We start from the raw sequence: 15,886 nt of genomic DNA, 5'->3' as shown, positions 1-15,886 counted from the left end.
CAGCATCAATGGGGAGACAGAAACAATTATTGCTTCAGATCAATGATCTTGCAGCAGAACTGAAAAGTAATTCAAAGAGCAGGTTGATGGGTCCTGTAATCTCTCTTATTATTAACATCTTCAAGGACGTGCCTTTGCATTGTGAAATTACAACAGCATTGAGTCTTACAATCAACCACCACAACAGTAGTAATATAGGTTTCTTAGAACATTGACCCCTTCAGGGTTTTTACAAAATACAATACTGCTTCTGTTAAAAATGTATCAAAACGCAAAGTCAACAATAATTTAAAAAAGTATTTCAAAACTGGAACAGAATATGCAAAAGATTATAGAATCAAGCAATAGAAAAACATACAGTGCCAGTTCTCAACAAATGTCACAACCGAAGTCAACTCCAACCATTCAATAAATATAATTAAAAAGATTTTTGACCTTTTCCATTGCAACCAACTAAAATGTGGCAGCCTCATCAGTTGTACAAAAAACAATTTGCAATTGAAACATCATAGTGAAGCATCAAGTTAGACTTGGTCACAGAGGTTTTGACATATATTAAGAGGCAGGGAATCTTCCATTTGTATAAACAATGCACTGTAATGAGAGAGGACATGTGCAGGTCACTGGGTTGTATAATAAGGAAATGAGGAGCTTGTGAGGGCCTTGTTTGTGTCTTTTCTCCAGAGGTGTGTCATAACACATCTGAACAGGTTGATTAAAAATATCTGGGCCAGGGAAATGTGTAAGATATGGAAAGATAAAATGTTAAGAGTGCGTAAATATGCCACTGCACCAGGGAGCTGGCCGTAGTGGGTTTTTACTGCCTTAACAGTGCATTTCACAATAAGAAAGTCCATTTTAAAATAAAAAGTCTGTAAAATTGTGGAAAATAGGAATTACCTGATTAAAATCGATACCAGTCACTTACAACCCTCAAGGTCTCTAGCTATGTTTGACAGGAGAAATACCTAATCACATTCATTCTGGCTGGGAGCAGTGGTGACACTAAACGCAGCCAACATTATTGGCTTTTTACAAAATACAATACTGCTTCTGTTCAAAATGTATCAAAACGCAAAGTCAACAATAATTTAAAAAAGTATTTCAAAACTGGAACAGAATATGCAAAAGAATTAAAATAAGGGACTATTTTGTTGTTTAGATGACAATGTACTTCAAGTAAAGGAAATAAATTTCCTTAAAATTATGTAATTACTATTATATAATGCCTTTGTAATATCAGGCTATGTCACTGAGAAAATTATGTCATATTACAGAGATATATATGGAGTTGAGACAAACCTGCTTTAATTGCTAACTCTCATCACCACAACAAAATAGGAGGCAGCAGTTACTTGGTAAAACACCAGTAAAGATTAGTGTGGTGCTGGAAAAGCACAGCAGGTCAGGCAACATCCGAGGAGCAGGAAAATTGATGTTTCGGGCAAAAGCCCTTCATAAGGAAGCTCCCTGATGAAGGGCTTTTGCCCGAAACTTCGATTTTCCTGCTCCTCAGATGCTGCCTGACCTGCTGTGCTTTTCCAGCACCACTCTAATCTTGACTCTGATCTCCAGCATCTGCGGTCCTCACTTTCGCCTAAAACACCAGTAAAAGCAAGCAATGCCAGTATACTTAATTCTGAAAACTGGTCAATAAACTCAGTTGTAAAAACAACTGCGTATGCTTACATGGTGTTGAAAACTGGTACCAAAACACATCAATTTTGTACAAACATCAATCAATAGATTTTATCCATATAGTATGCAGCACCTCTTGGGAATTTCCAGATTCAGACTATAACTTATTGCAGCAATTTATTTGAAGAATATTCAAACAACACATAAGATGAAAGTAAATTCATTATCCAAATTTGACAACTAAGTCTGAACTAATTAACTAAGAAAATCATGATACTGACTTCGTGTAATTAGGGCTTTGAAGTTATTTGTTTTTATTTAATCTGACTTCATTTATACTTTTCTGAGAAACGGAAATACCATCCTTAACATTAGTCTGGGACATCATGTCAATAACTGAATAAAAATGTACAAACATTATAGAATCAAGCAATAGAAAAATATACAGTGCCAGTTCTCAACAAATGTCACAACTGAAGTAAACTCCAACTATTCAATAAATATAATTAAAAAATACTTTTGTGCTTTTCCACTGCATACAACTAAAATGTGGTAGGCTCATCAGTTGTACAAAATGAAAATATGAAATAACAGAACTCTAGTAACACACAGTGTCATTCATTCACATAGCTTATCTCAAGACAATAAACTTTAGTGAACAGGTTAGGTTTGAAAAGGATAGGTATCGATGCATATCTTTAGATACATTTCAACTTCCAACAGTTGATGTCATAGTCAAAATGGAATCACTACCTATCTGTCCACTAACAGTTATGATGAACAGTCACAAATGTTTTATGCTGCAATGGAGAGACAGAACCTTAAACAGTCTCAGCTAGCTCTCAGTGTCATCCCATTATACAACAGAAAACTCTCAGCAACTGTTCATTTCCATGTTAGTAATGGCTAAAAACAATATGAGCATAAATAGCTTTTATAAAAAAAAAGACATGCAGTTGTTAGGAATGGCAAAAAGAAACAAATTAATGGCATAAAAAAAACACAACAGTTCCAGTGAATTGTAATGCACCATTCCAAGGAATTTTGTAATCAGCATTCTTCACAGTCAAATAATGTTCACCAGCCTTTAATGCTTCACGTGAGGCCATAGACATTGTAAACATACTCGAGACGTGTCAGTGCAGAGTTTAAAGTACAGTGAACAACAAGGACGGCAAACAACTAAGGTTGCATAGTCACAGGCATGAAGTTTAAAGATTCATCTCAAATATTAATGCAACAGGAGCCATAAATTCAAGTGCAAATGAACGATCTTGCTTCAGTTAATGCAGAGTATTTAGTTGATCTCAAATCTCCACTTTTCCTTTCTAAATTAAGAAAAGGCCAGAATGCCTGACACTGAAGTCTGTTAATACACTTATATACACAAGCTGAATGCACTTTTAAGAAGTCAGGGCATCCAAGCAAGCTATACCAAATTCTCATCAAGGATATGACTTACGAATCACACGGTTCATTCCATTTAACAAGTTAGTAGTTTCGGTGGACATGCTAAGGGTTGGATCTTTGCTTGCTGATGCTGATATCGCCGTATCAGGTTCAGGGGTCTGGGGAGAATTCTCCAGTTTGGTTGCTGCTAATGCATTTGCATACTGCATCCTCGTGATCTGGTAAAAAAAAAATGCAACTTTATAACACATCCGCATCAAATCCCCAATCTATTCTGAAATTTAAAATAATTTGTATATTTAAAAATCAACCACAAAATGTTGTAAAAGAATTATGCCTAAGGATTCCTTAACTATTTTTGAGGTTTGAAGCACTCCTTTTCTCAAGGAGAATGTAAGGAACCATTCAGATTAATGCTAGCTCGATGCCTATTCCTGAAAGACATTTTAAAGGGTAATTTAAATTGAAGGCATCATTCAGCAACGAAGACCCTGGCAGACTAAATCTTTCAAGGTGTCAACATCACAACACAAGATTTATATCCATCCTAACCACCCATTATTTAGAAAAGGGCTTTTAAACAATAGAGTCACATGATGCAATGGCCATATTTTCTCTTTGCTTCTTTAAGTCAGCAAGAAACTACTCTCTGACAGATACCCATCAGGCCATCAAAACAGATGCAATTCAACCAAGCAAACAACATAATAACATCATTGCCTTGAAAATGAGAGAAAGACTTCCCAACTTGCTCTAACTTCAAATTTACCTGAGAACTAACCCCTGGAAATTTGACTGTAGGAAGTCTCAAAGCTTACTAAGAATTCTTTGCTTTTCAAAACCTTCATTTCAGGTAAAGGAATAAACTCATCTAAGAAGCTACAGGCTTGTCACCAAAGAGACTGAGACAGTTGCTCATTGTAATTGTATTCTTTTTTCCTTCATCTATCTAAACTTTGCAGGACTGACAATGATACAGAGTCAAGGTAGAGAGATGTCTTGTTTTTAAACCGGATAAGTGTGTAATAATAAATATTCTAAAACTCAGAAAAATGCTTCCTGCTAATGAGAATTATTTAATTGAGACAATCACTGACAGGATAAGAAGAAAAACGCTATATAAAGCACACTTATCACAGACAGTAAGGAAACAGAAAATGCCTTGAGGCAGCTGGCATGTAGACTCTGAGACGTATGGTGATTGAAAGATGAGAAACTAAGCAGTCTTATACTTTAGCTACAGAACAGAAAAGTAACAGAACCCGTATTCAGTACTCCCTCGTGATATTTCAATGATTACCAAAATTGAGGGGACCTAATCGTCATGTTCACTACATCATGCAATACTGACAAAAACAAATGCACACTCTTTTGACAAAGAGTTCAAAATTTCAATCTATCTGCAATCAAAGCTGATAACCAGTGATAGAGAACAGTTTCAAAAGAGTTTTGCAATTCAACTGTTTTGCAAAATAAGCTACTAAATACACTATAAGGGTAGTGGCAATCTGTTAAGTGAGGTGCTCTGTTTCTGACAATATGTTTCAATTCATTTCAGAAGTATAAATCTCTTCAATTTATTTCAAATTATTTTCTATTTTATTAGAAATTTGTTAAACGAATCATCAAATCTCTACATTCCAGCACTCTGACCCTTGTATTGCTTATGTTCTGTTGGCTACCATTTCAGAACATAGCATTCAACATTTAATATATCTTTGGCTCATGGCAAACTTCTTGTAATTTTTACTTTTGTGTCAATAACATCCTAATTATTTCAATTACATTTTCAACACATCTGTTAAGATTAAAGCTGAAAACTTTGTTTGCTGCTGCATCGACCTAGCTTGGCAAAATTGTACTTTTCGATACTTACTGATAGTAAAGCAGCACTGTTCATTGCTCACACACATCTCAATTATTTTGCAAAGGCCACTAACTCTCTTGTTCCAGTTTCCAGGTCACTAGAAGCCCAACAACAAAATTATATTCTGGTAAACACAGTTGTAGCATGACGTTTGACTGACAGCAATGTGGTGAGGTTCTGTCTTGCTCAATTAGGAACTGATGACAAATAGTGCTCTAGCAAGTATAGCATGCATATATACCATTGCAACTTTAACACAACTTAGTATTGCAAGATTCTAAACATGAAAACCATCAAGTTGGAACTTCTCTGGCCAATTTGTCCCATGTGACAAATGGTAAGTGTGTTGGAAAAAAACTCCTCTGACAAGTTTTGTGAAGTAGTATCTGATAAAATATAAAAATTAGAACAAGTAAGTAATGAATGCCCTTGTTTCACTAACGTCACAAACACATGATGCAATAATGGATTTCAAACCAACTTTCATCATTCCAAGATTTTTAAACAATGATTTTTCAAACAGTTTCACAAAAAAATCATGGGGTATAAACTTGCCTTTGGAAGTAGCACAAGACATGTGACATTGAAATGTCAATCCATTCCATACTACTAATCATTTCTATTGACTCATACTTCGGTGTTCCTTTTGGGTTCCATGTTGAAATAAGTATAAATTATTTGAGAAATCCAAGAAGGCTAATATCTCAAAAAATGTTCAAAACCAGCTATCTGTAACGTTTCATATCAGTAACTGATTTAGGTCACATCATCATATACCATCATTTGTATAAGCTCTCACCATCAGTGCTGTTTTTTCAGACTTTTGAGTATAGGAGTTGGGACATTATGTTGTCCAGGTCATTGGTGAGGTCTCTTCTGGAATACAGTGTCCACTTCTGGTTGCCCAGTTATTGGAAGAATATCATCAAACTAGAGAGTGTTCAGAAGCGATTTGCCAGGTATGGAAGATTTGAGCTATGAAGAAAGGCTGGATAGGCTGGGAATTTTTTCACTAGAGCGTAGGAGGTTGAGAGGTGACCTGACAAAAGTTTATAAAATAATGAGAGATATAGAGTTGACTATAATTATCTTTTCCCTAAGATGGGGAGATTTCAAGGCTAGGGGACACACTTTTGAGGTGAGAGGACAGGGATTTAATAAAGACAGGGCAAAAGTGAGGACTGCAGATGCTGGAAACCAGAGTCTAGATTACAGCGGTGCTGGAAAAGCACAGCTGGTCAGGCAGCATCCGAGAAGAAGGAAAATCGACGTTTCGGGCAAAAGCCCTTCATCAGGAATGGAGGCAGGGAACCTCCAGGGTGGAGAGATGAATAGGCGGGCTGGGGCAGGGGAGAAGGTAGCAAAGAGTACAACAGGTGAATGGGGGTGGGGATGGAGGTGATAGGTCAGAGTGGAGGGTGGGGGAAGGTGGCAAAGAGTACAATAGGTGAATGGGGGTGGGGATGAAGGTGATAGGTCAGAGGGGAGGGTGGAGTGGATAGATGGGAAGGGAGATTGGCAGCTAGGACAGGTCATGAGGATGGTGCTGAGCTGGAAGGTTGGAGCTGGGGTAAGGTGGGGAGAAGGGAAATGAGGAAAGACAGACATAACAGGCAACGTTTTTACACAGAGGGTGGCTTGAGTGTGGAATGAACTTCCTGAAGGTGGATGTGGGTACAATTACAACAGTTTAAAGACATTTGGATGGATTCATGAAAAGGAAAGGTTTGGAAGGATATGGGCTAGGACCAAGCAGGTGGGACTAGTGTAGTTTGGGATTATGTTCAGCACAGTCTGGTTGGACGGAAGGGTCTGCTTTCATGCTGTATGACTCTGAGTTTGCACTGACAAAAATCTACACTAAATCTACACCTACCCAACTTTCCAGAATTTTGCCTAAAGTCTTGAATGTTATGACATTTTAAGATGCATCCAAATACTTTTTAAAGTTTTTGAGGTTTGCTCTGTTAACTATCCGCCCAGGTAGTGTGTTCCCAACATCTTCTGGGTGAAATTTCTTTCCTTAAATCCCCTTTAAACCTCCTGCCTTTTACTTCAAAATTATGCCCCTTGCTACTGACCCTTCAAGTAAAGGGAACAGCTGCTTTCTATCCAATTTGTTATAATCTAATATACCTCAATCAGGTGCCCTATCAGGTTTCTCTGTTCTAAAGTGAACAACCTGAACTTATCCAGCCTTTCTTCATTGCTAAACTGCTCCATCCCAACATTCTGGTGAATCTCTGCCGTACCCGTTCCAGTGCAAGCACATCCTTCCTATTGTGTGGTAACCAAAACTGCACATAGTACTTCAACTGTGTACTAACCAAAGTCCTATGCAACTCCAACACACTACTGCACTCTTGTGATCTACGCCATGACTGCTGAAAGCAAGTGTCCCATATGTCTTCTGATCAATCTTATTAATCTGCCCTACTGACTTCAGAGACCAGTAAACAAGAACTCAAAGATCCTCATATTCTTCTGAACTTTCTGGTGTCCTGCTGTTCACTGAGTACTCCCTTATCTAGTTACTTCTCCCAAAGTGCATCACATCACACTTAGGGTTAAATTCCAACTGCCACTCATCTGCCCAATCCATCTGTTATCCCCCTGTAAATGAAGACCTTGTTCCTCAGTGTTAACCACCTGGCCAATCTTTGTATCATCTGTAAACTAATTTATCACCTTCTCCTCCCACCCGCACCTTCTTCCGCATTGTTTACATTTATCACAAACAATAAAGTTACTTAGCATTACTCCCCAAGGTATGCCATTGGACACCCATCTTCAGTCACACAAACAGACTTGTACTACCAAGTCAATTCTGAATCTAACTTATCATTTGCCCTGGATCCCATGACCTTTTACCTTCTTTATTAATCTCCTATGTGGGATTTTGCCAAAGACTTTGTCAAAATCCAGAGAAATAAAATCAACTATCATCATCTAGACACCTCCGCAAAAAATTCAATCAGTTTTGTACAGCATGACATCCTCTGACAAACCCATGCTGATTACCCCGAACAAACTTTTCCTCTCCCAGTGAATATTAATTCTCACCTTCAGAAATTTCTCCAAGTTTCCCTACAACTGCTCTCTAATTCCCTGGCGTATCTCTATCACCCTACCTGAAAATTTGAACAACATTAACTGTCTTTCAGTCCTCAGACACCTTCCCTGTGGCCAAAAGGAATAAAAAATTTGGGTCAAAGCCCCATAGTCTTCTCTCTACAGTGTATCCTAGGCTCTTTGGCCGCATCTGGGGCTTGGCAACTTTTACCCCTTTTCCAAAGTGAAGACAGATGTGAAATACCTGTTTAACATCCTACCAATGCACAGATCTCCCCCTTGGTACCTTAATGGGCCCTACTCTTTCTCTAGTTATTCTCTTCTCCTTGATATACTTATAGAATATCTCACAATTCTCCATAATTTTACCCACCAGTGCTTTTTCATGCCTCCACTGTGCTCTCCTAATTGCTTTCTTAAGCTCACCCCTGCACTTCATTCTGGCCTCTGTTGATTTGCTCCCTTTGTACTTGTTGAAAGCTTCTCTTTTCTTTCATATGCAGTCCTGAATATTCCTAGACATATAGGATTCTCTGGTCTCCTACATTTCACTCTGAAGGGGACATGTTTAGCTTCCAGTCTCACCAACTCAATTTTGAACGTATCCCCCAACTCTTCCGTTGTAGATTTAGCCAGAAATAGCTATCCTAGAATCATTGAACCTCCATAGTGTGGAAGCAGGACATACAACCCATCAAGTTCACATTTTCCCTCTGAAGAGCATCCCACCCAAATCCACCCCCCTTACCTATAATCCTGCAGTTCCCATTGCTGATCCACCTAGCCTACACTTTCATGGACATATGGAAAATTTAGCATAGCCAGTCCGCCTAACCTGCACATCTTCAGACTGTGGAAGGTCTCCTTTGGTCAGATTCTGCATTAATTTAATAAGATCAACCTTCCCCAAAACCAAAACCCAATTTTGCAGACAATCTTTTTCCTTTTCCAGTACAAACTTAAAACATACGGTGCAGTGGCCACTATCACTAAAATGCTCTCCCAAAGCCATTTCGAACACACAGCTGGCTACGTTCTTCAGAATTAGGTCCAGTACTGCACTGGCCTTGTTGAACCATCTACACTGAACAGTACAGCACAGGAACAGGTCCTTCGGCACGTAATGTTGTGTCAAACATGACACCAAATTAATCTAACCCTTTCTGCTTGTCCTTGGCCTATATCCCTCCATTCCTTGCACATTCATGTGCTTATCTACAAGCCCCTTAAACGGTTACAATATCTGTCTCCACCACCTTATTCCTACCACATACTGTATAAAAATAACTTGCCCCTCACATCTCCTTTGAATTTCCCCCCCCTCACCTTAAATACCCCCTTGTATTAGACAATTCAACTTTCTGTCTATTCATCTCATAATTTTATAGACATCTATCAAATCTCCCCTCAGCCTCCACTACTCCAGAGAAAACAACGCAAGTTTTTCTAGCCTCTCCTTATAGCTTATATCCCTACTCCAGGCAGCATCCTGGAAAACTTCTTCTGCAATGTCTCCAAAGTCTCCACATCCTTCCTGTAATATAGTGACCAGAAATGAACACAATACTCTTAAATGTAGTCTAACCAAAGTTTTATAAAGCTGCAACATGACATCCTGATTGTTGTACTCAATTCCCCAACCAATAAAGGCAAGCAAGACATATGACTTCTTTACCACCCTATCAACTTGTGTGGCCACTTCCAGGAGTTATGGACTTGAACCCCAAGATCCCCCTGCTCATCAATGCTATTTAGGTTCCTGCCATAAACTGCATACTTTTCCATATCATTTGATCTTCCAAAGTGCAGTACCTCACATATACCTGTAATAAACTCCATTTACTATTTCTCTGCACATATCTGCAACTGATCAATATCCCAATGTATCTTTTGGCAACTTTCTATACTATCTCCAACACCACCAATCTTTGCACGGTCTGCAAATTTGCTAATCCACCCACCTACATTTTCGCCCAAGTCATTTATATATACCACAATTAGCAGAGGTCCCAATACGGATCCCTGCGAAACACCACTAGTCACGGACCTCCAGCCAGAAAAATACCACTACCCTTTGCCTCCTATGGGCAAATCAATTCTGAACCCAAGCAGCCAAGTCACTGTGGATCTTAACCTTCTGAATGAACAATTCTGAATGAATTGTTACATACAAGTGGACATATCCACTCCTCTATTGCTGTTGACTGTTTGAAGGTCTATTATAACCTCCAAGCATTGTGACTGCCTCCTTTTAACTCCTAATCTCTACCTACAAAGCTTCATTTGAAGACCTTCCAAGATATTGTCCCTCTTTTTGATACTGAAAAAATAGTTACAAGCTTTCATTCAAAACTTCCACAAAAAGCTTGAGAGATGTGAATTTGTTAGATACATTTAGAATGATTTAGATTTGTAAATTTGCATTAATATATCCATGCACTTGTGTGTCTGGGAATTCAGTGACCAGAGGGTTGTCTTGGCTGACACAGTTGGGCAATATACAGTTCCATCACTAAACATACAAATACGATTAGCTTCCAATCATACAGTGAAATAGCATATTTGCAGGATCATAATACTGAAGCAACATTTTACCTTCACAAACTGGACGTCAGTTAACACCCGCACAGAGTAGTCTGGAATGTAGGAATAACTACTAATGCTTTGTTGATAGGTTCCACCCCCAAATTCAACCCGTTCTGTCCGACTTCCTTGGTCTGTCCATTGTCCTCCACTGCTGTGAGATGGTGATCTAGTGACTAGGTTCATAAGAATTGAAGAGAAATAAAAATTATTCCCTTTAATTGTAATCTTGCAAATGCTTTTACATAAATGTGAGTCACAAAAACCTTACAAATGATTCCTAATGCTTCGACAAACAAAGTACTAAGTGACTTTGACATAGCTAGTTATCAGCAGGAACAGCTACTGGTATAAAGTATTATTCTAATCATTATATCCAGAAATAGTTCCAAAACTGATTAAGGTGTGGTTGCTATTTCAAGAAAGGTTACAGTATTGAAGGAAGTTATTCAGCTCATTGGATCCAAGCAGGTTCTCTGCAAGATCAATTAGACAGTCCCAAGTCTCCAGCTTTTCATCGCAGCCCTGCAAATGCTTCTCTCTTTAGATGCTTATCCTAACTCCTTTCATAACTACGATCAAATTTGCCCGAGTCACACTCACAAACAGGGCATTCTAGATTCTAATTACTCGCTGAGCAAAAGTTTTATCTTTTGGCGCATTACTTTACCATTTGTGATCTTCCTGCCACTTTAACTAGTTATCATACATTTTCATCAACAGTTAAAACCTCATTGAAAAAGTTTGTTTGCACTGCTAACAGCACCACCTATAGGTCACTATCATTTACATTTTTCATGACCAGAACCTTTGAATGGAAAGATTTTCCTATGATTTCTGACTTGACAGCACTTGTTCCTTAGGCTCAAACCATGGAAAATGGGACCTGGAGCACAGGAGAAGAGAACAGAAATCCAGAATGCCAAGAGTACAAAACTTCTAAAAGGGAGTAATAATTTAATTATGATAGATTATGTCCCTAACTTTTTTGACTTATTTTACCTCATAGCTGACCAACAGGGTGGCCCAATGTTTCAACTAGAGAGTCAGAAGGTGAAGAGAAAAATCAGTAGTACAGGGCAGCAGACTAAGGAGTGACAACAGATACATAAAGCTTTTTGGTTATTAATTCTGGATGGCCTGAAGTCTTTGACCACAGTGAAACTGCAGGTCTTTCAGATCTGCAGCAACAGCAGGCATTTCTGACTTGCTTATTGGCAGTAAACATTGGCAGGAAGCAGGCCTACAAATTCAGATCTGGTATGGCATATCACTCCACACATCCAAATAAGTTCAGATCCTCTAGGCAAATCACCCCCTAAATTGCCAACTGGGTCATCAGCAGATGTTATACTTCTTCCAACAAAATACAACTGGGAAAATCCAAGGTCAATTCATTGAATACCAAAGGTTCCGCCTCAACCAAACACATTTTCTCTTAGTTTTCAAGCATCAATTCACTGAACTGACACACACAATGCGCCCAGTACTAAGCCTCTGCTTCTTTATAAACCACACTTAAAGTAATCCAAACTGCCTGCCAATTGAAAAACAAATTGTAATGAAAATCTACACAACTCTGAAATCAGTCAACAAATGACTTGGATGGCTCAATAAATTTGAACTATGTCATTTTCTTTCTGTCAGCACCATTCACATCCATTCAATACAATCACTTTCTGCCAACACTGCTTAAGCACCTTAGTGGATCCATGTTTGTGAGCAATTTCTAATTTAAAATGGTATGCTGGTTGCTGAAAATAAGTATGTTGCAATACACTGGTTGCCACTTTACTCAAGCTATATCAAGATTTGTCTAAACCAGTGAGCCACTTTATCTCCTTTAATTAAAAGTTACGTTTTTGAATCCAGATTTCAGTCACCCATCCAAATCTCATTTTATTTGGGAAAGCATTTCATTGTTTTGCTCTGATGAGCCATAGGACATCTGCCCAAACTAAAGACAGCACATTTCGGCAAGCTATTATTTTTGCTGCTATTCGACTGGTATTAAGGTCCATTTTTGAGGAAATCCAGGAGTGATTTTACTCTGCATTACGCAAACACCTGAGCTGTACTTGATGTTGCCTCGACCATAAATAGTATGATAAATACAGTATTTGATATCTGTCATCCTGTTCCAATATCATTCACCTAATGAAACAAACAACCCATGAAAACACTGACAACTGATAACCACTTTACAAACATCACTTCCTACTATTAGGTTCTCATCTCTTTTAGAATTTTTTTTGGTTAGCTAATGGCACTTCTGATTTTGTATAACTATTCTTTAAATATACAAAGGAACATCCAAACAGCTTGACTTTTGATGTGATTAGACATATTACCACCTTTTAAATAATATCTCCTTTTGGTTAGGCGAATAACCAAAGTTAGTTGAATTCCATTAAAAAAAATTCAAATCAAGCTCTTGGGGAATCTGTATGTGTAGAATTATTTCTGTTTGCCAGATGTATACTGCACAATTTGGTGTCACAAGGAGAGGACTCAACTTACTTCAGCTTGGAAGCTTAGATACAAGTTGGTGAAGTCGAAGCTTTGGCACTCAAGTCAAGCAGGCTTGCTGGTGTTATCCATCTAAAACAGTGTAGCCTCCTGTTACAAAGGAGTGAATACTTTCTCACTACAACTTCTGAATAGTTAGGGGCCACTGTCAATTTGGAGCAGAATGGGAAGAGCTCCTGGCCAATATCAGGCCTGTCTTTCCAGGATGCACAAGTAAACTGACATAGCATGTCAATTATGGAGCATTTGGATAATCCAGAGAAGACTGACTTTACTACAAATCCACTGCCTGAATCTTGGAGAGACACCCATACACAAAAGAATCCAGGTTACAAGAGAATCCATGGATAAACTGACAACTAATTGCAAGAGGTATTAACATTGCCACAAAATGTCAAATACAAGCACATTATGAGTGTTATCAAGTGGGATCCTTTGTAAAATTATACAGTCATAGAATCATACAGCATGGAAGTAGACTCTTGCATTCAACTTGTTCGTGCTGACCAAATCCCCTAAACTGATCTAGTCCCATTTGCCAGCATTTGGATCATATCCTTCTAAACCCTTCCTAGTCATAGACTCCCTACAGTGTGGAAACACGCCCTTTGGGCCAACAAGTCCATACTAACCCTCTGAAGAGTATCCCACCCAAACCTTTTTCCCTACCCTATTACTCTACATTTACCCCTAACTAACACATCCATGTACACTATGGGCAATTTAGCATGACCAATTCATCTAACCTGCAACATTTGGACTGTGAGAGGAAATCCACACAGACACGGAGAGAATGTGCAAACTCCACACAGACAGTCGCCCAAGGCTGGAATCGAACCTGGGTCCCTGGCGCTGTGAAGCAGCAGTGCTAACTACTGAGCCATTGTGCTGCCCACGTACCCATCCAGCTACCTTTTAGATGTTGTAACTGTACCAGCCTCCACAATTTCCTCTGGCAGCTTGTTCCATAAACATACCACACTCTGCGTGAAAAAAGTTGCCCCTCAAGTCCCTTTTCAATCTATTTCCTCTCACCTTAAACCTGTGCTCTCTAGTTTTGGACTCTCCTACCCTGGGAAAAAACCTTGGCTATTAACTCTATGCCTCTTATGATTAATAAATCTCTGTAAGATCACCCCTCAGCCTCTGATGCTCCGGGGGGAAAATCCCAGCCTATTCAGCTCTTCCTATAGCTCAAACCATCCAAAATATCTTGAAATGTTGCCTAACCATTGTCAATCAGCCATGCTATCATCTTTTATTTTATATTTTCAGCACTCAATTTGCCTTTTTACTGCAGTACTCTTCAGAATGACTTATTTAGCTATAAAATGCATTGAGACATAAGACACCATATAAGTACACTTCTTTAAATTTACAAGCATCTTAAACATTACTCATTTTTTTCTCATGAGCTTTATAAAATAAATTGTCTGGTTTTTCTTTCCTGTAATAAGTTTGCCATCACACTATGGTAAAAATAGGTACAGTCATGACCAGAAAACAAGCTGTTAATGTTGGTATTTTATGGAGATTATGGTATTTTATGGATCACTTGAAAATGTAATTTTTAAAAAAAAATTTGCGATTGACTTATGAAAGAACTGAAACTAACATGGTCATTCTAAAAGATGAGACTTAACAAACAATCCAGGTCTTTTTCAATGTATAATTTCAGTTACATCACATTGTAAACTTTTGCTATAAATTCTGTGTCTTACGATCTTATACTCTAAAACTACCTGATGAAGGAGCAGTGCTATGAAAGCTAGTGCTTCCAAATAAACCTGTTGGACTATAACCTGGTATTGTGTGATTTTTAACTTTGTATTTTATGGAAGCACACATTCTTGATAGTGAAAGGTCTTCACTAATTGATTAAAGATCTGAATTAAATAAGCCATACAAAGTAATGCTCTCAGTCAACCTTTCTGAATAAGGACACCTGACTCTGTCATGAAATAACTACTTTACAAAATTAAATAAAATGAATTCAGCAATCAAAATTCACTTGCTAACAGGCGTTGTTCCACAAAACAAAACCGTTCTTAACTTTTCATTAAATTAATAATCACATTTTAAAACACTCAAACTTCTAGCCTGGCGTGCAAAACAGAAAGAGGCATATTGCTGCAGACTTTATCAAATCTCATTAGGAGCTGCCTGTTAAGTGTGTACAAAAAAAGCCATGGAGTTGTAGACAAATTATTAATTTGATTCGGAAACTAACTGAGCAGTAGGAGATGGAGTAGAAATGATAGGCAAGCACTCCAATTGGAAATATGAAACTAGCAGAATCCTACAAGGATCTGTGTTGCGAGGCTCAACTGTTCACTGTATTTATCAACAACTTACATGATTGGATGGAAGTTAATTTCCAAATTTGCCACTAAGTCAGACAGGTGGCATTGTAAGCAGTGTAGGTAGAAATGTAAAATTGCAAAGAGATTTGACAGAATAAGTGAATGGGCAAGAATGCAGTAAATATATACAAAGGTGAAATCATCCACTCTGGACCTAAAACAGGCAAAAGAGATTATTTTCCAAATGGTGAAAAGTTAGAAACAGTGGAGGGTCAAAGAAATTTGGGAACCCAGGTACACAGCTTATTTAAAAAAAAAGTGATAACCAGATACAAATAATTATTAAAAAGCTAATGGAATGCAGTTCTTTAAATTTAGAATACTAGAAACCATGTTTCAGCTTTATCATGCTCGAAGTACTGAGAGCAGTTCTGGTCACCATATTTTCAGAAGGCTTAATTGGCCTTGGAGGAGTGCAGCATTG

The 15,886-nt window shown here is 38.2% G+C and overlaps 1 protein-coding gene across 2 annotated transcripts in view; it reads right to left on the bottom strand.

The window, feature by feature from the left end:
- Positions 1-15,886, bottom strand: part of LOC122561329 (metal transporter CNNM4) — a 111,623-nt gene that overhangs the window by 37,908 nt on the left and 57,829 nt on the right. For both annotated transcript variants that reach the window (XM_043713034.2, XM_043713035.2), the window contains 2 exons: positions 10,583-10,746; positions 3,101-3,266 (listed from right to left, as the gene is read on the bottom strand). In XM_043713034.2, the coding sequence (XP_043568969.2) occupies positions 3,101-3,266; positions 10,583-10,746 (330 nt within the window). The remainder of the gene's footprint in view (positions 1-3,100; positions 3,267-10,582; positions 10,747-15,886) is intronic.

This window comes from Chiloscyllium plagiosum, unplaced genomic scaffold (assembly GCF_037043375.1).
Source record: "Chiloscyllium plagiosum isolate Xiang-an unplaced genomic scaffold, Cpla_swu_hap1 HiC_scaffold_22, whole genome shotgun sequence".
Classification (NCBI taxonomy): Eukaryota; Metazoa; Chordata; class Chondrichthyes; order Orectolobiformes; family Hemiscylliidae; genus Chiloscyllium; species Chiloscyllium plagiosum.
Note: the sequence above shows the minus strand (reverse complement) of the source record. Positions and strands in the feature narration are given on the sequence as shown.